At 41.1% G+C, this 22148-nt stretch overlaps 1 protein-coding gene across 10 annotated transcripts in view; it reads left to right on the forward strand.

Annotated features, from left to right (window-relative positions):
• The window catches only part of CAST (calpastatin), a 113480-nt gene that overhangs the window by 38798 nt on the left and 52534 nt on the right, over positions 1-22148 (forward strand). For 6 of the 10 annotated variants that reach the window (XM_034656543.1, XM_034656536.1, XM_034656537.1 and 3 more), the window contains one exon: positions 18019-18078. In XM_034656543.1, coding sequence (XP_034512434.1) covers positions 18019-18078 — 60 coding nt within the window. Of the gene's footprint in view, positions 1-18018; positions 18079-21980; positions 22047-22148 lie in introns of all 10 variants that reach the window. The other 4 variants (XM_034656534.1, XM_034656535.1, XM_034656542.1 and 1 more) reach the window with 1 other exon arrangement.

The following is a 22148-nucleotide window of genomic DNA, read 5'->3' on the forward strand; positions in this document are numbered from 1 at the left end:
TTAGCAAAATCATGCTGAAGTTGGAAAGGCTGCATCTGCTGACTAATGGAGAAAGGGTAAGGGGCCAATAGCAATCAGGGTGGAGTGGGAATCCCTGTTTGCACAGCTAAGACCCTTGGTATCTGTTAGCAAAAAGTGAGCTTTGCAGACTGCACAATAGTGTTTATGAAGCAACACATCCAAGTATAAATGTTAGCTGTGGCTCAGTTCACATGCTTTTAAAACAGATTCCGAGTGCATGAGAAGAGTTGGTTATATAGTATTAGTGGTGAATTTGGTTCCTTGATTGTTTTCAGAATTGCTTGAAGAAGAAGGATTCCTATTGATGTTTTTTCATTTGATAAAACCAAATTTATTATTAAATTCAAGAAATATTTATTGAGCACTTACTATGCAGAAGTAACCATGGTAGATGCTATGGGGATACAAATGTATGGATCCTATCTCACACAATATAGCAAGAAGCTGGCGTTCTAAGAACAGAAGTAACATAGCTAAATGAGACTATGTAACCAAATGAGACTTTAACTATGTGATAACTTTTCATGTCCTGAAGCTCATTTTTTGGAAGATACTTTATAGAGAGCTGTTAAATATGTCCTGAGAAACAATACAGAGTGGTAGTTAAGAGGTCAGGTTCTTACTTTCTTCATCTGTAAAATGGGTATAATAAGAGTATTAACCTCATGGCTGCATTAGTATCACATTATGTGAAGTACTCAGCTAATGTCTAGAACACAGTAGTTTTCACTAAATGTAGCAATAACTATCACCACTCTATTCTCATACAGATTATGCTGATCTCTTCTTGTTCTGAAACGTATTACGGTTACTTTCTAATAATTTATTATTACTGCGTAGTGTAGGCAGGAGAGCACCAGGGCAACAACATCACCTTGCTAACGGTAGGATTATGCACAGCCTCCGCCCAAATCGCTGATGTCCAAGTGTATGGACTTGCTCAGAAGTCAGCATGTCTTAAGAGAGGTTGTAAAGTACCCTTAGAAATTGGAAATAATGGGGATGTCTGGGTGGCTCAGTCAGTTAAAGCATTTGCGTTCAGCTCACGTCATGATCCCAGGATCTTGGAATCGAGTCCCACATCACGCTCCTTGCTCAGCAGGGAGCCTGCTTCTCCCTCTGCCTGCTGCTCCCCCTGCCTATACTCTCTCTCTCTGACAAATAAATAAAATCTTAAAAAAAAAATTGGAAATAATGGGTCTGAGCAATTATGGCTTTCCATAAAAATAGCTTAGCTTACTTGTTCTTAACCAGGGGAGGTAGCACCCAATTAATTAAAGGGTATTTTAAAATATGTGAGTGTGCTTTTGGTGATGCTCTAGCATTCACTGGGAGCGAGACAGTCCTGCTCACTTAAGAATTGTCCACCCAGGGGCGCCTGGGTGGCACAGCGGTTAAGCGTCTGCCTTCGGCTCAGGGCATGATCCCGGCGTTATGGGATCGAGCCCCACATCAGGCTCCTCCACTGTGAGCCTGCTTCTTCCTCTCCCACTCCTCCTGCTTGTGTTCCCTCTCTCGCTGGCTGTCTCTATCTCTGCTGAATAAATAAATAAAATCTTAAAAAAAAAAAAAAGAATTGTCCACCCAGGGATGCCTGGGTGGCTAAGTTGGTTAGGCATCTGCCTTTGGCTCAGGTAGCGATCTCAGGGTCCTGGGATCGAGCCCCAGGTTGGGCTCCCAGCTTAGTGGGGAGTCTGCTGCTCCCTCTCCCTCTGTGCTCTCTCACTCGGACTCTTGCTCCCTCTCAAGTAAATAAATAAAATCTTAAAAGAAAAACAAACAAAAAAAGAATTCTCAGCCCAAACAGTACCCTGTTAAGAAACTTTGGGTGGCTAACATCTTTTTTTAAAGGATTTTATTTATGCACGTAGAGAGAGAGTGAGCATGGGAGTGGGATGGAGGAGCAGATGAGAGGGAGAAGCAGGCTCCCTGCTGAGCAGGTGGCCTGCCACTGGGGTAAGGGGCTCAATCCCAGGACCTTAGAATCATGACCCAAGCCGAAGGCAGATGCTCAACTGACTGAGCCACCCAGGCGCCCCTAACATTTTTAATTTAAAAGCTATTCACATAGAAAACATGAAGAGCGATTGTTTGCGACAACCAAGCCCCACATCAGGCTCTTCTGCTGTGAGCCTGCTTCTTCCTCTCCCACTCCCCCTGCTTGTGTTCCCTCTCTCGCTGGCTGTCTCTATCTCTGTAGAATAAATAAATAAAATCTTAAAAAAAAAAAACTATAGGATTAAATATGTTCCTCTTATAAAGTTAGACACATTGGTGCTAAGGCATACATTCCAGATTCATGTGGTTTGAGAGCATTGTAAAGCATAATGAAAAAGCAGATGCAAAGATAAATATGTAAACAGGAGAGCATAGACTGTGGGTTTTTTAATTTAAACTGGACCGACCAATTAGGTAGCTCACATTTGGGGAAAAGTAAATAGTTCCACCTAAGAAGTAGTGATACCTTAGAGATATGTTGTTGATGGATTCCTAAGGAATGAAGACTGTAACTGTCATCTAAGCAGATCCTCCTTAATTGAAGAGATTTGTTAAAGCACTCTAAAGAGAAGGTTATTGGTCTTCAGAATGCAGGCCAGTAGGGTAATTCCAGGCCCTAGGGCTCACCCAGTTCTTGTCCTAGGATGTGCTGCACCCCCTTGGAATTCTCTAAGACCGCGTTTCATAATGTGCCACCTGGAGAGTATTTGCATCAAATTCACCTGGGATACTTATTTAAAAATGTAGATTTCCCAGGCTCCCCCTAAGATTTACCCAGTCAGAATCAACAAGGAATCTATGGCTTAATGAAATCCCTGGATAAATTTGTACACCTGTCAAGTTTGATAACCACCATTCTAAGAAGGAAGTTGGTTTATACAGGGCCTTCCTGTAGGCCAGAGGCCAGAGGCGGACCTTAGCAGTGCAGTAAAATCTCAGTGAATTTACTAAAACTTCTAGCTATCTACAGGAGATCAGGCTTCTGAATCATACCGAGGCTTCCTCATTAACTGACTGGTTAGTGTTCATGACCCACAAGCAAGGGCCTAGACCAATTCTGTTTCACTCAGAATTGCCGTAAGAGATTGTGGCCAGCTTAGTATACAAGCATACCCTTTGGATTCTGTAAACTCTCTGGATTCTGCGATGGGTTGAGGTCCCCTGCACAAGAGATAGAAGTATGAAGACCTAGAGCAGACCTCAGAGCCTTTGGAGTTGCTCTGCTCGGAGCTGTTAGTGGAGGGGGGCAGAGATCCCTGTTCCTCCGTAGTAACCGGGAGCTCAGTCTATGACGTAGTGTTTCTTTATTGCCTATACTAAGAGGGTGGCCAGAGAAAGCAGTGGGGACAGCGGGGAGTAGAATTATTTGTACATTTTTCAGTTACCTGTGATTTTTTTTTTTTAAAGATTTTATTTATTTATTTGACAGAGAGAGAGATAGCCAACGAGAGAGGGAACACAAGCAGGGGGAGTGGGAGAGGAAGAAGCAGGCTCTTAGGAGAGGAGCCTGATGTGGGGCTCGATCCCATAACGCCGGGATCACACCCTGAGCCGAAGGCAGACGCTTAACGACTGCGCCACCCAGGCGCCCCAGTTACCTGTGATTTTTATATTTCCTCCTTATCGTGAAAATAGAAAATTGTGTTTATATCCAGCATGGCAAATAAAATATTTTGCTATAACTCCATTACTATAGCTAGTCACTGTCAGAATCCTGGAATATAAATATTCTCACGCTAAGATATGGAACGGTACCTTGCATGCTTTGACACGTGCATCTTTTCATAATATTTTATTTACAGAGATGCATCGGGGGCTTGGTCTACAGCAGGAAATCAAATCGGGTAGCCAGAATTTTTATCTTCCAGGATCCTTCTCTTTTATATTCACCATCTCTTTACTTATCTCTGTCTTTAGTTTTTTATGTCACAATTTAATCCAGTATTTATTTCTTTGTACTTGGGTTAGAAAGGGCTTCTTCCATCAGACTTCAAACTTATATTTTTAGACATGCACAATGTGTTTTAAGTGTTTGAAAGTCTTTAGATGGGGAATGTATGTTCTACTTTGTCACAAAGCCCATCACCTTCTCTTCATACTGACCTGACAGACTCATTCACATCACCTAGCAAATAATTGCATTTGAATTTTAGACCCCAGTCTACAAAGATAGGCAAATATTTATTTTCTGAAAACTCAAGTAGTCATTTGAAAATTAGATCCTTTTAACATACACATATAAGTATATATATAAAAAGATATATGTAACAAAAAATGTATATATACACTTACAGCCAAGCTGCAGACTGGATGTGTGTAGCATTAGGAGTTTCTCTGTTCGTCCAAAATACCTGCCTCTAAAATGATAGCAATATTGGGGTTGATGATGTCTACTGTGTACTCTTGCCTTATCGTGTAGGAAGGGTGAGGTAGGCCGTGTAATCACAAGTATCGAGTGTCCCTGGGTTTTAGAACACACAGACTGGAGAGGACAGATATTCTTGAGGTATTGCAGGGCTGTCTTTTTAGGGAACATCTAGGCTCTTCATTAACCTCGGCTGGGAATATCAGCACCAAAAATCTTCCTCTAAAAACTGGCTGGAAAGTATTTTTGAAAAATAATTTTTTGAATCTATCCTAATATCTTATGTAGTCTGGCTCCTTCCTTTTAACCCAATGAAAGTATGAAGAGACTAAGTTTGTCCCCAAGAAAAAAGTGCCAGTGGATTATAGGTGGTAGAAAATAGTTGATATTTCACTGACCGCTGTAAAGCCATCTTGTTTTAAACTGTCTAAAGCAGTGATTCTCTCAATATCAAAGAGTTTCAGAATCACCTGAGAGGCTTACACCTTTTCAGTCTACAACCCTTTTTCTCTCTTCCTCCCATTGTTACCCTTTCACAGGCTTCTTGAGTGTTCATTATCTCCCTCCTCCCCCATACTGTCTGTGAGTGACTTTTCCTGGTCCAGGAATCACTGAGCTAAGGTGTTAAAGCTTGGCCAGTTACGTTGCCTTATGCACAGTTTTAGTACAGAATGTTTAAATTATTGCAAATACCTATGTATTTTGCATAAAGTTTCAGCGGTTCAAATTAGTGATTGTTTTTCCCTAGCAGTGTTACAAAACTAAATGATCATCCATATGATATCTTACTGTACACTTGAATTTTAAATCAGTCAATCAAGAAATTATTGTATGGGATTTTTACCATAAAGTATCTATATCACTAAGAAACAATGTATCCCCTTGCTGAATATTCAGAGATCCAAAAGGAAGGGTTAACTTCTTTTGGCTATTGAGTTTGAGGCTTTCACTTGCTTAATTATTGCAGTGATTGGTGCTGAATTATTCTCAAATAATGTTCTTGTGGTGAGACAGGATTTCTAGCCTCACAAATTAGAATTGTTTCCTTCTCTAGTCCTTCTGATAGTCATATTCTTATACCTCTTCAAATATTTCCAGAGACTGAAAGTGATAAACAGTGATGTTTGCAAATATTTGCAATTAAAATCTTTGCACAATACCCCAATTGATTTCCAATTGAACTAGTGATAAACCACATCTTCTCTGGGTATGTACAACTTCTCCACATTCTCCTACAGACCAGTGAACTGAAGGTTCATTTGCTATTCAAAATGGAGAGACAATCAATAGGAAATAAATAAAAGCTTAACAAAGAACATTCTAGGTAGTGCTGATAATCTGAAAATAATTCTAGAATGCTCTGGGGGAGGGGTTAGGTCCAGTAGTATGTATGTCGTTTGGAGAAGCTCTCCAGGATCTAGATACTTTAAATGGAAAGAGAAAGAAACCAACCATTTATTAATTTATCAAACAACTGGTGTGCTAAGTGATTTACAGAAGGCTTCATTTCATCCTCTTGAGAGGATAAATTTTGTGTGGCACCAGGCTGTCTCAGTCGGAAGACCACGCTGCTCTTGATTTGGGGTCATGAGTTTGAGCCCCACATTGGGAATAGACATTACTAAAAAAAATTAACTTTAAAAAATTTTAAAGAGTTGCTTGCATATTTTGCAACTAGGTAAGAGGGTACAAGGACAGATTTATAAATGAGAAGACTAAGGCTCAGAGAGATTAAATAATTTACCCTGGGTCACACAGATAGCAGGGTTTTATTTGATTGTAATGTTCTTTTCAGTAGGCTAGTCTTATAATATCTTCCACTCAGTAGTTTATATCTAGGTAGTTTAACTGAAAGATGAATATGTATCTAAATTCAAAAAAAGCACTAGAAATCAATATTATGTTCCCTTTTGTTATACTCAGTATCTTAATACGGTTGAAATTCTCTGATGGATGAGGTTTCCTGCTTGTGTGAAACAGAATGTTGTGCACTGGAATTAGCAAATGATAGTTTTGTTGACAGAGTTTTTTTAGGTGTTTAAGTAGGCAGCAGAGAGGGATAAATTAGCTATTTTTGAATATGTAATTTTTAAATTGCAGATTAAATAGTACTTCCCTGAGAAGTCCCTCACCATTCAGGAAATACAGAACTTTTTACTTAGATAAGCAGCAGTGTTCATCAATTCAAATGATCAAGTTACATCAGTTTCTAAAGAAGCTTACTTTAAAAATCCATTCTTCTATTTCACTGACTTTTTTTCCCTTGGGGAAAGTGGGATAAAATGCAGTGAAAGGTACTGTTATTATTATTCCTGTTTTATAGACGAGGAAACTGAGGCACAGAACAGTTAAGGCATTTGCTCAAGTTCACACAGCTGGTAGCAGAGCTGGAATTCAAACTCGAGTGTCTGCCTACAGAGCCATTCTCACCACTAAACACCACTCCCTCTTTAGTATTTGAAAAACTTAAACTTGCTATCAGCAGACATGTGTGAATTTGTTTTGCTTATGTGGTTTCTGGAATGACATTTGATTTCATGTTACATTTCCATTTTGATTATTTGAACATCAGCTTGGACAAGGCATCTTTGTTACCCTTATTATTTAAGGCTTCTTATTAAGAACGTGCTTCAGTGGGAAGCTAGATGTTGTGTGACAGGCCCATTTCAGTTCCCACATGATTAGTTCTTCGTAAGCTCCCTCTCGTTTCCTGTTAGAGTCTGTCCTCCTTGTAGAAATTGAGGTTGGAAGTTGATTTTATAACACAAAGACTTATAAAAGTTCTCAAGTTTTCTCACTCTCCCTTAGGTCTACAGGAAGGAATGAGTTTGAAAACCCAATGGAAGCCAAGCTGAAAGGCTCTGAGACAGTTGTTCAGCAGAGCTTAGAATGTTTTTTTAATAATAATCATGCCATCAGTAACCATATATACATTAATGAGTGCATAATCTTTTAGGATTTGTAAAAATCTGTGCTCCTGCTACCAAGATTCCTGTTCCCGTTTTATCTAGAACATAGATCCAAAGAAAATTCCATAACGTAAAATAATAGTAACCTTTCTTCCTTAAGAAAGGGAAATAACAGTACGTAACTCTCAAAGCGGGGGTCACCACAGAACTGCTCTACCATGGTGAGACTGAAGAAGGAGAAACTTTTGAGGCTGTTGATATTAATAAAATTTTCGAAAATCACTGATTTGAATTGATTTACCATGTGCTAGGCACTGAGCCAAGACTTTGTAAACATACCCTCATTTAATCCTCACTGTTTTTATACACATTTAACAAATTAAAAACTCACATTTAGAGAAGTTGGGCAGCTTGCTGAAGTGACACAGCTGGAATTAGACTCCAGGTATGTGGGACTCCAGAGGCTAAACTCCCCTATTTCCCATTTGACCATCTATCATTGGGTACATTATGTAATAAGCTTCACATCATTGTAGCGTAGAATATCAGAGTTGCTGAACTATAGAATTCTCAAGCCTGACAGTTTACCGATGAGGAAACCGTGTTCCAGGGAGGTTAAGACTCAAGGTCACACAGCTTGTCAAGAGCAGTCAGTCTTCCTCACTGTTCATTATGTATCTTTCATTATGCTGAAATTGCTTGACTCACAGTCATGAAAATTCTGGGCCGACAGACCTTTTCTAGGGTAGAGATAAGAAGAAGAAAATAGGCTGTCTTTTTCAGGTCTAACTTCTCTGCTTTATCTTGGGCAAAGTCAGACACAGTTGGAATGATTTCATGCCTAGGATCCCTAGACGCATGAACACAACTTCAGAAAAAAAGCTGCCTTTCTACTCTTTAGAATAACTGAACAGGGCTCTGTGGCTTGTCCTTTCCTTTGCCCACAAAATAATTACCATTTCAGGAAAGAAACAAAAACACTGGAAAACCGGAGTGTGCAAAGCAGTGAAAGTTGCCTTGTACCCGAAGTTCAACTTCATGCCTTTTGTGGATTTTTTTTTTTTTTTGAGCACTTGGGGTGGCCCAGTGTCAAACCTTATAATCAGTCACTCACAGGGTGTGGCCAAAACTTCTGTAATCTCTGGCGTGGATTTAGCTCACAGATGAGACCTGGCTATTGTTGTGGTTGCCAGGCAACATTTGGATGTTTATTTTGAGGTTTGCCCACATGTTGCATCAGGGGCCAAAACTTCATGTGCTCTCCACTTCCCAGAGCAAGAAGAGCTGAGACTTCTATTTTTATCTTAAGTCTCCGTGTCCCTTTTAATATATTTCGTGAATGTGCAGTTGAGAAGGAATCCCCGTTTCCCGCAGGTAGTGTTCCGATTGCCTCAGTTTGCAGCACTCTACTCCATTTCGCCTACTGCAGTCAGGACCGAGTATCTCTTCCCGCCTCTGAGGCTTGCTCAAGCTGTTTTGCTCACCTGGAGTGACTGTCCCGTCTCAGCCTCTATCTCGTTTTTTTTTTTTTAATCCAAGTGTTTTAATTTTTGGAGAAAGAGGAGTCCACTTGTACAGCAAAGGTCATGGCCATCACTGTCCTGTGCTCAAATCCAAGCCCTTCTTAACTGTGAAATCTTAGATAAGTTACTTAACTTCTCTGAGCCTAAGTTTCCTCACTTATACAATGCAGGCAATAATGGTTACCTCCTAGGATTTTTTGAAAATACGCTGAAATCAGATATGCAAAGCACCTGTCACCGTCACCGTTTCCGGCACATGGGAGATTCTGTAGATAATAGTTAGATAATAGTTTCATTCTCTCCTGTGAAGCCTTTCCTGACCATCTTCCAAACACCCGTCTCAGAAGTATTCTCCCTCTTCTCGTCTCTTGTAACATCACGTTGTACTTAAGATCCTATCACAATCAACCTTATCTCGTATTATGTACACACTGGGGTGTAAGTGGGTGCCTTAAGCAAGTCTTCTGGCACAAAGTAGATCTGTGTGTTCTCCCCCCAGAGATGGCCCCACTTCATTCCTAGATGATTCATTGTTTATGTTTCATTGGAATCGTGTTTTGTGTCACAGTTAAACACGTTCTTTGTTAGGTGACTGTATTGGAGGCCTCCTTAAGAACATCATTATTACGCTGAATAATTAAAGGCATCGGAAGAATGTATGTCATGGTGTGACAGCATGGCGAGCAATGGACAGACTTAAACCTCTGAATATTCTTTTCCTGAAGTGAATAATCAGGTCATTACAGAAAGAAAAATGTAAACCTGGGTCCATAAATGGTGTTTCTGAGGAATGTCCGTGCTTTCCTCAGAAAGCCCTTCTTCTGGCCATTGTTTGTTCCAGGTGTCGTAGAGAAAGTGGTTTAGGGCTGTTTTTGTGTGTATATATGTGTTTTTTAAAGGTGTACAACTCCCTTTGGAAGATAGTAGTGATGGAAATGACTAGATGTTTGAATTATGTTTTTCTAACCAGTTTTCTGGCTTGTGCTTTGAATAAAATTTCTGATGATTGAGTAAAACTTATGTAAGATTGGTTTTGAGCCATCAGATAATACTCTTGTGTTTATTCATGCACAAATTCATAATTTATTTAACAAATAACTTGTTAGGCAACTGCTGTTGCCAGGCTCTGGGGATGTGCAGCAACTGAGACAGGCATGGCCCCTGACCTTGTGGAGTTCAAGTTCAGGTCTGTCTTATAAGTTCGTGACGAAAGAACTTCTTTATAAAAAATCCATTATTTTCTCTCTTTCATTATTTGAGATTGTTATTAAAAATAATCTTATTTATTCAGTAACAGATGATTTGGTTTTCTTATGTGCATCTAGTGGAACTAGTTTTAAAAGTTAAAAATCGGGGCCCCTGGGTAGCGCAGTGGTTAAGCGTTTGCCTTTGGCTCAGGGCGTGATCCCAGCGTTCTGGGATCGAGCCCCACATCAGGCTTCTTCTGCTGGGAGTGCTTCTTCCTCTCCCACTCCCCCTGCTTGTGTTCCCTCTCTCGCTGGCTGTCTCTGTCAAAGAAATAAACAAAATCTTAAAAAAAAAAAATAAAATAAAAAAAATAAAAATAAAAAAATAAAAATAAAAGTTAAAAATCATTTATTTAGAAAATGTTTAATATTTATTTTGTGTTTTGCCCAAATTGCCCTAATATTTGGTGTTTAACTTGACCCTCACAATAACGCTGTAGGGTGCATGGTATTCCCTTATGGGAAACTAGATGCTTAACAGGCTTGCTGGAGTCAGGGCCACTGAGAAGCCAGAAGATTGAAACTTAAGTATTCTAATGTATTAATTATGTTCCCAATTCTAGCCTAAAAAACGAGAGGTATTAAACGCTATCTTTGGGCCTCCAGGGCAGCCTATTTGGTTGTGTCGGGCTCTTGATTTTAGCTTAGGTCCTGATCTCAGGGTTCTGAGATTGAGCCTTGTGTTGGGCTCAGCAGGGAGTCGGCTTGAGATTCTTTCCTTCTGCCCCTCCCGCTGCTCCTGGTCAAGGTCACTCTCTTCCTAAAACAAGTTAGTCTTTAGAAACAAAACCTATATCTTTGTTAAAATGAAACTTTAATTGATGATTGGAAAATGGAAACAAAGATTGGAATCAGTAATGATTTATTTCAGTGATCGCTACACCCAATATGTAAGCTTGAACCCAGGACCCGAGATCAAGAGTTGCAAGCTCTTCTGACTGAGCTGGCCAGGCACCTCTCAACAGTGTTTTTTTGTTTTGTTTTTGTTTTTTTTAGCTCCTCTCTGCTACTATATACTTAGCACTGTAGTAGACATTGTGGGGAGCAGAAATGACCCCTGTCTCATGATCGTTTTATAGCTTCACTGATAACAAGTGACATGTACTTAGAAATGAGCACAGGAACCCTCAACACAGCAGGTGAGGAAGTGTCCAGGTGAGAAGTACAAACATGTTTAGGGGCTGAGAAAGTAGCAGGAGCTAAAGCAGATTCAGGTGTTATATCTTGAGCTAAATCCTCAAGGGTAGGGATGGGTGGGGCCTGAGCAGGGAAGAGCCTTCGTAGGGCAAGATGAGAGCCTCAGGGAAGGAATGGAGCATGATGGTGATGGTGGTGGTAATAATAACTAGCGTTTGCCCCTTGCTTACCATTTGCCAAACAATGTTATTACTAGTTCATGTACATTAGCTGACTTATTCTTAACCCGTATGGGGTGAGAATTATTACTGTTCCCATTTCATAGATGAGGACACTGAGGCACAGTAACTTATTTGAGGTTGCACATGAATTCACTGTCAGCTGAAATTCCACGAGACGTTCTTGAGCCCAGAGCCCCCCTCACACTCTTAACCAGTGAGTTATGCTGCCTGATGAGTTGCCTGTGAGACAGGAAGGACACCATCCTAGCTGGAGGGAAGATGTGGTGTGGGTCGTAGTGAGAGGTAGAGTGGAGTAAGTAGGTTAGGCCGAGTAGTGAAGAGTCTAGAGTTCGGGCAGAAGACGTTGGACTTTATCTAGGACACAGTGTGAAACTTGGGAGCTTACTCTTTCATCACAGAATATGCTACACACTTTTTCAGTTAAAGTAGGCAGCCGTAGAAAGAAATGGAAGCTAGAGAATGGGGTAGGTGGGTTGGGGAGAACAAGGCATGGAAACTATTAGAGGGCCTTGATGTAATCCGGGTGTGGGAGGTACGTGATTAGAATAGGAGTGTGGGTGGCAATAGAAATGACAAGGACGGAATGGTGATGAGGACTGGAAGCAGCCCTGGACCCGAACCCAGGTGGTTCAGGGCCAGATGAGTTCCCTCCGTTGTGTCATGTGGCTCTTACAGCAGCTCCAGAGGCAGGTGGTTTTACTCCCATTTTACAGCTGTGGGAATGGAGGCTGCGGAAGGTTAATGTGGATTAGGAAGCGCCGGAGCAGGGAGTGAAACCTGCATCTGTCTTTCTCGATATCCTCATTTTAGGCAAAATAATGTCGTCTGGTGATAAAGTAGGGCTCCCGGAAAGGAATAGAGGACTGTTCACATAATGAATGGTAGTTAAAGTCCTGGGAGAAATCAGCTTTCTGAGGGAGCAATAGTGTAAGAAGGCGGAGGGCTAGTGACTGAGGTTGAAACACAGGGAAGAATGGAGCAATCAGAAGAGGCTTCCAGAAGGAAACGGGTCCAGAGAGCAGGGGAGAGAGGTCGGAGTTGCTTTGGCATAGCAGCCATGAGGGAGAAGACGGTCAGGGATTCAAAATGGAACTGTGGGTGGGTCAGCAGGTGGAAGAGGCATGTGCGTACGTGTGGCAGGTGTTCTACTAAGGCTCCACAGCAGAGGCAGCCGGATGTGGGAAGGGTGATTTGTGCTGTGGTGGGAGGACCTAGGGATGCTGCCCGGGAGGGGTGGGGACAGGAAGATGGGCTGGGCCCAGGAGCACCCGTTGACTCATCTGCTGGCCCACTGTGTGTACCACGCCAGCCAGGGCTGGGAAGAGAGCAAGGTGAGGTCGAATGATGTGAGGGAAGGTAAGGAGGACTCTGTCAAGCCAGCTGACAGCACCTGCCAAGAACTGAAAGTCTTCTGGCACCCCAGGCAAGGGAGGGGACTCTGTTTTTGTGGTAGACAGAGAACTAAGGAGCTGAGGAAGTAATTTTTTTTCATCAGCCGGATTTAATGGCAGTGGAATGGATGAGCAAACCCTCTAGGACCCAGACACTCCTAAGGGATCCCTTAATTTGCCCAGTCCGGCCCATTCAGCAGGGGCTGTGTGTGAGCTCACAACCGTCTGCAGTCACATCCAGCTCCACACGATGCTTGAGGTTGCTCCTTACTAGACAGCCTGCAGAATCAAGGAAAAGCCATGGGCAGAAACCTGCCATGGGTAAGAATGGGGTCAGCTGATGAGTGGACCCAACAGACGGCTCTTCTAAAGGGACGCCCTCTAGTGGAGGAACAATTCCTGAGGCAGTGACACGGATACCTGATTGTAGAAAGTGCTGGAAGTGGACACAGAAGATGCCCATTGGGACAGCTCGCGGTGGTTGTAATGCTGGAAGTTAATGCTAGGGCTGGGAGCTAGCGAGATACACCTGAAAGGAAGGGTATGCAGGGTTTGAGTATTTTGTGAAGAAAAGCAAACCAGAAACACATGTGTGAATAAAATAGCAAGGGAGCGATGAGTGAGGTGTGCTCTGAGAAAGGGGTGGCAGGCTGCTTGGAGCTGCTGTTCTGCATTGGGAGATGGGGAGGGATTAGAGCGGGGGCGGGTGGTCTTTAAAGGCAAGAGAAAGGATTTCTGTGTGATTCAGTGGGCAGTAGGCGTCCCTACTGGTTCTAATTTAGATGTGGGTGAGCGTGCCATGCAGGAAGACTAATCTGTCCAGAATGGGTAAGAGGGCTGAAAGGCTAGACTTCGGGAGCCCTTTGCAAAAAATGTGAAAAAGGGAAGTGGTTTCTTTTTTTGTTTGGTTGGTGAGAGTTTTTATTTAAATTCCGATTAGTTAACATGTAGTGTAATTTTGGTTTCAGGAGTAGAACGTAGTGATTCATCACTAACATAATAGGTAAGGGCTCATCACAAGTGCCCTCCTTAAAACCCACCACCTATTTAACTCACGCCCCCACCTCCTCTCTAGCAACCCTCAGTTTGTTCTCTGTAGGTAAGCGTCTGTTTTATGGTATGTTTTCTGGTTTTGTGGTTTACCCCTTGTAGTCATCCATTTTCTTTCTTAAATTCTGCATGAGTGAAATCATGTGGTATTTGTCTTTCTCTGACTTATTTCACTTAGCGTAATACCTCTAGTTTCATCCACATCGTTGCAAATGGCAAGATTTCATTCTTTCGATGGCTGAGTAATATTCCATTGTGTATATATACCACTCTTCTTTATCCATTCATCAGTTGATGGGCATCTGAAGGAAAGCAGCTTCTATTTTCCAAGGGTCTTAAAAGCATACCATCCTCCCGTCCTATCTGTAATTGTTTACTGCAGTAAATTTCCAAATTTCTGCCTGTAGCAAGTAAACAGATCTAAAGAGATTTTGTTGAGTATGTCATATTGATTAAGTACAGGATTAAATCTTTTTTTCTAGGTTGCAGTTACTCTCTCTTATCAGCATTGGTTTATTTTAATGCAACTTGACAATACAGCAAGATTATTTGAGGTGGTCCTGAAGCTTAGAACTCAGACATTTGTCGCATAGGATTCTTTTCCAACCTCTGTTAGAGCACTTCATTTGTCACATAAACCTGCTGCTGGTTTATCTTTCCAGACTCTGAACTCTTTCAAGGCAGAGCTGGTGTCTTCGTCACTTGTGTATGCTCAGCGGCCAGCTCATTGCTTTTAAAATAGCAATTGTCGAATCCGTGGGTGGAGTATGATTATAATGTACTTTTTCTCGTTCTTTGTTACCCTGATACATGTTTTAAGTTTATAGATGACTAATAATACTCTAGATGTGAAGAGATTTGCGTGGGTCATTTGAGAGGGAGTATTGTTATCACACGTCACTCTGATGGACACACTAATCCCATGGAGACAGTTTGGTATTATGAGCTCTGATGGTTGTGCTTTGAAATTGTCTGCCCCTTGACATTAAGCGGACTGCCTGGGTGGTAGGTCCTGCAGCAGAGAGTCATTGAGGTAGAGTCAGGTGGCCTAGGTCCCAGCCCCGGCACGTACCGGTCAGAGCGCTCCCCACCCTCCGCCCCCAGCCTTTGCCTGTGTGATGCCCCCTCATCCTTGAATCTCCGCGTCACTTCCTCAGCATCACCTGTCCCAACTGTGTCATGAACTAACTCTGGTTGCCAGGTCTCTGTTTGCATGGGAGTCTGTGATTTTTCCTTTATAGCGCTTACCACAAGTAATTATTGCAGTGGATATTCTATTAATGGCCTCTCTGATGAGGCTGAAAGTTCTGCAATGACAGGAACATGTCTAGCAATTTCACCACTGTGTTCCTGTCACCTGACATAGTAGCTGGCACAAACTATGTGCTGGATAAATAAATATTTGTGGAGCCAGTGAACTGTGGAAAATTTGACAGGGCACTTAACCTCTATGAGATGGTGCTTTCTCCAACTGCTTAAAAACCTATCTAAGGTTTATCTTTGAAGTTCTTCAGTTCAAAGCTTTGTGGATAAACTTTTCAAAAAATTCTGTCAGTTATTCACACCCATGATTAGATATTCAAATAGTACAGAAGATTTAAAATGAAAATGTATTCAACCCCCCAGAGATAGCAAATATTAAAAGTTCATTGTCTTTATAAATAAAATAAAATAGAACACACCACGGTTCGGGGAATTGAATGGGTTCACAATAAGGTGGGATTATTTTCCTTATTTTCAGATCCCATGAAGTAGCTTTCCTGTTTAAGTTTCAAAATATTTAGTGGCTTTGTGATAGGATAGAACTTCCATGGAGGGGTCTATGCTGAGAACAGGTGTGGCCAAGGCCTTCAGCTAAATTCCCATGATTACCTCTCCATGCTTATTGATGGCTATCCATGTAGATTTTACTGTTCTCAGGTGGGGGGCGGGGCTTTGAAAGTCTATAGGATTTGAGGATTACATCCAGCTGTTGCTTAATAAAGTAGTAAGGCAGATTAGAAACTCCAAGGCTGTATGATTTCAGGAATGTTTTAATAAACAGAGGTTTAGAAAGAATGTTTACCTAAAGGTTTGCTCTTTTTAAAATGCACTTTTTTAAAAAAGATTTATTTATTTTAGAGAGGGGGGAGGGGCAGAGGGAGAGAATTTCAGACAGACTCCCTGCTGAGCTCAGAGCCTGATGGGGATCTGATCTCACTACCCATGAGATCATGACCCTGAGATTATGACCTGAGCCCAAACCAAAAGTCAGACACATAACCAGCTGAGCCACCCAGGCACCCCTAAAAATGACTTTTATGTAGAGTGTTTGGCCTTTGATTTTATATAATTGAAGGAAATCACTGAAGGAATGGGCTGTGGCAAATGGGTACGTTAATTCTCACAAATTAAAAAAAATCTTAAGGAAAAATGAATATTTATGTATTTGTCTATTAATTTGATGGGAAAATCTACCTTGGTACATCTTCCTGCTCTTTATCCCAAAGAGAATGTGAGGGAGACAGCGCCATGCCTGCTCCAGTGACCAGGTTTGGTATATTTTGGAGTGAGGGGGTGCCCTACTGGTGTCTAAGAGTGCTCAGGAATAAAGTTCATATGGTTTGTTTGAAAAATCAATACACTGGGGTGTCTGGGTGGCTCAGTTGGTTGGGTGTCTGCCTTTGGCTCAGGTCATGATCCCAGGGTCCTGGGATCGAACCCCACATCAGGTTCCCTGCTCAGCGGGACCCTGCTTCTCCCTCTCCTTCCCACTCGTGCTGTCTCTCACTGTCTCTGTCACTATCTCTGTCTCTCTGTCTCTCAAATAAATAAAATCTTAAAAAAAAAAAAAGAAAAATCAATATACTAAAACTTTGGGCTTTTTATCTGTAAATTGTGGTAATTTACTCATAGCACCAACATGTTCTACGTTAAGTAGGTCTGTGTGGAAGGTGATTTTGTTCCTGGGCCATGGGTTATAGTAGGTTCATACAATCACCTTGAATGGTAGTGTGTTGGGGTGGGGGAGCTAGGGGACCAGCCAGGATGGGCTCATGCTGTCCTGGGACTTAGCTTCTGAAATGGCTTGGGGCCAGACATCAGAGACAGGTTCTGGGTATTATTGGCAGGGCAGCAGCTGTCTACTGACAGCGGGTTACTTAAGAAGGCAACTTACACCAGGTGAAATCCCTAAGCTCTAAAACCTAACAGACTCAAGTATTAAAGAGGTTTAAATGAGCCTAGGTTGGAATTCCCAAAGGTAGTGATTGATTTATTATTAACCAGGGTGATGTACTAGGATAGTAGTCAGTACCATGCAAATATCCATACGCACATCCCACTACTTGGGTGATTAGATTGCAGGGACTAATCCCACTGCCCGCTTGCTTCCTGAGGAATGGTGTATCTTGAAACTTCAGTTACCATTCATCACCTCTTGCCCTCCAGGAGAGGCCTGGATGAGATAGATAATATAGCAGTATCCCCTTTGCAACCCCACTCCCACCTTCTCTCCCTTATGTGACACTGGAAGGACAGTTCTTGATCCTTCTGAGTCTGTTTTGCAGCACTATGTCCTGCGCCTTCTCTCTTGTGTAATATCTTAGGAATAATGCATTAGTAATTTAATAAACACCTACAAAATGCTGGATATATTATTATCTCAAATACTTAAAATTCTGCAAAAGAGACATTATTGGCCTCATTTTATATAGCTGGGAAACTAAGGCTGAAAGTCACAGAGCTTGTAATTGGCAGAGCTTGCATTTGAACAAAATCTTGTCAAGTTTTAAAGCCTGTGTTCTTTCGGAAAGTAATACAGACAATAATTAAAATATTTACGGAGCACTTATGTACCAGGTAGTAAGAAACTTCCAAGATGGTTATCTACTAAAGAAAAATTGAGAAAGGGGAAACTGAAGATCAGAAAATGGCCCAAGATTATTTAATAAGTAGTATGCTCAGAATTTGAACCCATTTGATGTGGTTATAAAGGCTTTTGGCCTCTGGGCGATATCACCTACTGGGGTTTTGTGGGAGTTGTCCTCTAGAAGAGGGAAAACCAACGTAAAGAACAAGTATGGCTAAGAGGCGTGGAGAGACAAAGTATTTGTAGGTTAACCAAAATCGGACTTTCTGTTTCTTTACTTTCTAGGCGTCAGCTGCTTCTCCTTCCACCAGCAAGTCTTCCAGTATGAATCCCACGGAAACCAAGGTATGAAGGGTCTTCACGGGTGTACTTGGGTGAATGCCTTTAAGTGATTATTTTGTAAAGCAAAACAAATGTAAACTAACTGACAAGTGAGCTACGTGTCCTACCAAGCTTAAGCTACGGAAGGAAACATTTTCTTCCTAGTTTAGAGGGGTCTTTGGAAACCCACCTTTGCTTTTAATATTTGCCTCAAATATCCTCTGTACACGTCTACATTGTTTCAGAATATCTAGAAAAGAGTAGTCATCCAGAGATTTTTTGGTCCTAGACGTGATGGAGTTTTTTAATGATAAGATGATCGAAGTGCATTTCTGTGGCTCTAGTGAAGAAGATGAATTCTTAACTTCTTATTAAAAGGTTTTATTATTCTGGCCATTTAAAATGAAATGTAAGAAAGAGAAAGTTGACACTAAGTTTACGCTAAGTGACAAGTGACACACAGATACTATTATTTGGGATACTTTCTTAAGTTTCTTTGTGAAGTTTTAGTCCTACAGGGCAACGTCTTAATCGATAAACCTTTGAGCTTTATTTTAGTTTTAGATAATTAGATTTATTCTAATTATTATTTCTTGGAATTTAAGGAGAAAAAATAAAAGAATGTTGTCTAGTGTCGTGGCCATGTAGAGTCAACCTAGTTCAGAAGAGTTTTACTGGAAGCTGCCCCAGCCCTCCTCCTTCCTTACCATGTCTCAAGCTCTTTATTGGGACTCTTCTGGGGTCCCGAATTAAAGCAGGGATATTATCGAGATGCTCTCAACTAATTTTTATGAGACAGTATTCTTGGGTGTTTTTAAGAGCTAACCAGACTCTGTTAATAAGTTGCCCTTGTTTAAAATCACTGACATGATTTACTTTCTGTCTTCCATATTGCTCTGCTTGTCTTGGTAGGATCCTATGCCATAATTTAGTATTAGCCCTGTAATTTCATGCTGTTGAGAGATCCTATGGTCTCATGTTGAACTGTTTTTAAAGGACATTGCAAATATCTTGAAATGTACGGTTCAAATCTCTTATAAATGTCATCTAGCATTCATCTTGTTTGAAAAGTTTTTAATCTAAAATTATTTAGTATTTTACATGAATTTTTTGTTTTCAGAATATACATGACCTGATCCTAATTCGTCTGTTAGTTGTCACTACTTACTTAGGCCAAGTTTAATCTTAAAATATTTTAAAAAATCTGATCTCATTCTTAATTGTAAGTCTATAGGAGAAGCATCAGCCAAAAACAAATTATCAGTGAACTCAGAGTCCATGAAGAGTACAGAAAGGAGAGCCATAAATCTAGGATTTCCTCTTTATTATTGTGGTTCTCATTTGACCCATTGCCTGACTCTAATCCTTTGCCCCTGACTCTGCTCAAGGACAGATGCTTATGTCAATGTGTCCTGTTTTCGGAGCAAGTGTCTGCAAACGCTTCAGCTATTACTCAGCATTAATTGTGAAAACTCCTGGCAGTCCTACGGAACCTGAGGGGGGAGAGGAGAGAGAAGAAAGTGGGAGAAAAGAGGGAGGGACAAAACTAAGTGTCTTGATGATGAAATATCACCGATGGCTGCCTCAGGACCACTTTTGGTGTCAACTGTCTTTTCTGGGTAGATTTCAGTTATACTGTTCTCATTAATTAGATTCATGTGCTTCTGATGTGTGGGTCAGAGTGTTTATACTAGCCTTCTTTTGAAGATTTTTGTGAACTTGAGCATATTTCTTCAAATATTTTGAGCTTTCAGAGAAAATATATTAGTTCAAGATAATACCTATACCAAATCCTTGTCTTGTTCTAAATCTTTCAAATAAAAGTCTACCTACTTCAAAAGGGGGGTGATATGTCTAGATCCGAGTTCTACCTCTCTTGCCCTGGCACATTAGAACTGGTGGTCACATAAGCACTGCTGTGTGTAAGATGGAATGTCAGATCATTTCTACTAGGGTGTGACCGCTGCAAGACTGCATAGCGGGAACCATGCAGCCNTGGCACATTAGAACTGGTGGTCACATAAGCACTGCTGTGTGTAAGATGGAATGTCAGATCATTTCTACTAGGGTGTGACCGCTGCAAGACTGCATAGCGGGAACCATGCAGCCAGACGGCCTGCTGTGCAATCTCCTTTCCTGCCAGCCGTGGTGTTTGGAAACTCCTCTTTGCTTTGGTTTCCTTATTTGTACAGTTTGGATAATAGTACCTATTTCACAAGGCTGTGTAAGAAAACAAACACGATAGGGTATTAGATAGAGCCTGTCCCCCAGCAGGCACCCAGTAGGACCTGGCTAGTACTGGAGAGACAGTGCAGTGCATCACGGTGATTACACACACACAATCCCAGCTCCACCCTGGGTGTCCTAGGGAAATTACGTAACTTCTGTGTGCCTCATTTTCTCATCCATGAAGTGGGGGATGATGGTGACAATGATACCTGTCTCATAGAATTCTTGTGAGGACTCAGTGAGTTGGCACATGTGAAGTTTAGAACAGTCCCTGATACTAAGAAGTAATCAATAAGCATTGGTTGTTATTGTTACTGCAGTTACGTTAAGCCCCACCACCTTCAGCAAAAATAAATTTAGGTAATGTATTAGCGAGTACTAATAAAAATATGCCATTATAAGCTGCTTGCATGTGTGAGCGTGAATTCTTAATTGTTTTATAGAGTTCTTCCATGCAAAATCTTGATTACCAAATTACAGAGTAGAAGCTATTAGTAGATCCAAACTGCTACAATACCAGCTGGCTTATTTTCCTTCTTCATCATTTAATAAATTGAATTTGCATAAACTCAAAAAAGCATAGTAGCGGATACAGAAACTAATTAACAAATATCCAGTTTGAAAGGATCCAAAATTTAAAATTTCTTTGAAAAGATTTCTGTGGTTATGAACTTTGTTTTCTTCCCTAAACAATACATGTGTTGATGTAACAAGGGGCGCATTATGGGAGGAGCGTATGTATTTCATGACATGATGAATTAAGAGGATGTTTGGTGTTGGCTTTTTTAGATAACAGAATAAAAAATAGGAGTTTATGTTAATATCTGCAAATAGATAAAAGGGGAAAGAAATGGTGGGAAGTATTAAGTCTAGTTTTTAATCTTTTACTTTGAAAATTTTAAAAACGTTTAATCTGGTTTTCATATCTTGACTGTACCGAGAATTCATGTATGTACTTAAGGAATTGTATTTTTTGATACAGATGACCTTGGGTTGGGTAAAACTGTGTAAAGTACTCCAATAGAGGGCATAAGTCACAACCAGCTGCTGCTGCTGCTTCTTTTTTTTTTTCCTCGAATAGAGAACAAGTACAAGCCAGGGAGGGGCATTAGGCTGCATGGTCACTGCAGAGCCTGGTGCAGGGCTGGATCCCAGGATCCTAAGGTCATGACCTGAGCTGAAATCAAGAGTTGGAAGCTTAACTGACTGAGCCACCCAGGGACCCACAACCAGTTCTTCTGAAGTATTCCTAGAAGTTTAGATTATATTGTACAATAAAAATCTATACACTATTCACAGAATTATAATACCATGTTGACAAAATTTCGGAAAACTTTTGACAACACTTGTGACGGTTGATTTGTTCATAACCAAATGTTAGAAATAAAGGTGGAAACAAATGACCCAAGCAGCCTGTACACCATGAAGGTGACGGAAAGGGGTCAGAAGTTAGTTTTACTAATGGCAATCTTGCAGATTCTTACCACTGAAAAAAAGTAAATCCAAACTGGAATATTTGCTGGAGCCTTGAGAATTTTGGTGTCTGCAGCTTCTTGGAGTTTCATACCTATGCATGGAGTAGGTGCAGTCCCTGAGTAGAAGGGGACTTGATAGAAACATTTAGCCCTATGATACATGTTACCTATTTGATTGTCAGATAAAATAAAATCACACTTGGGGCTGTGCTCTTGTATTAGGCTATTCCTATCAGCAAACAGACGGAACAACAGCATTCTCCTAACAAGAAAAGACACAAAAAACAGGTGATGTGGTTCATCGTACTAGGGGACGTTTCTGTTTGCTAATGGCCACTTCAGCTGCTCAGCACACACTAATAAGGACAATTTCAGATCTTCAGTAACCCT

The sequence above is a fragment of the Ailuropoda melanoleuca genome, chromosome 3 (genome assembly GCF_002007445.2).
Source record: "Ailuropoda melanoleuca isolate Jingjing chromosome 3, ASM200744v2, whole genome shotgun sequence".
In the NCBI taxonomy this organism is placed as follows: domain Eukaryota; kingdom Metazoa; phylum Chordata; class Mammalia; order Carnivora; family Ursidae; genus Ailuropoda; species Ailuropoda melanoleuca.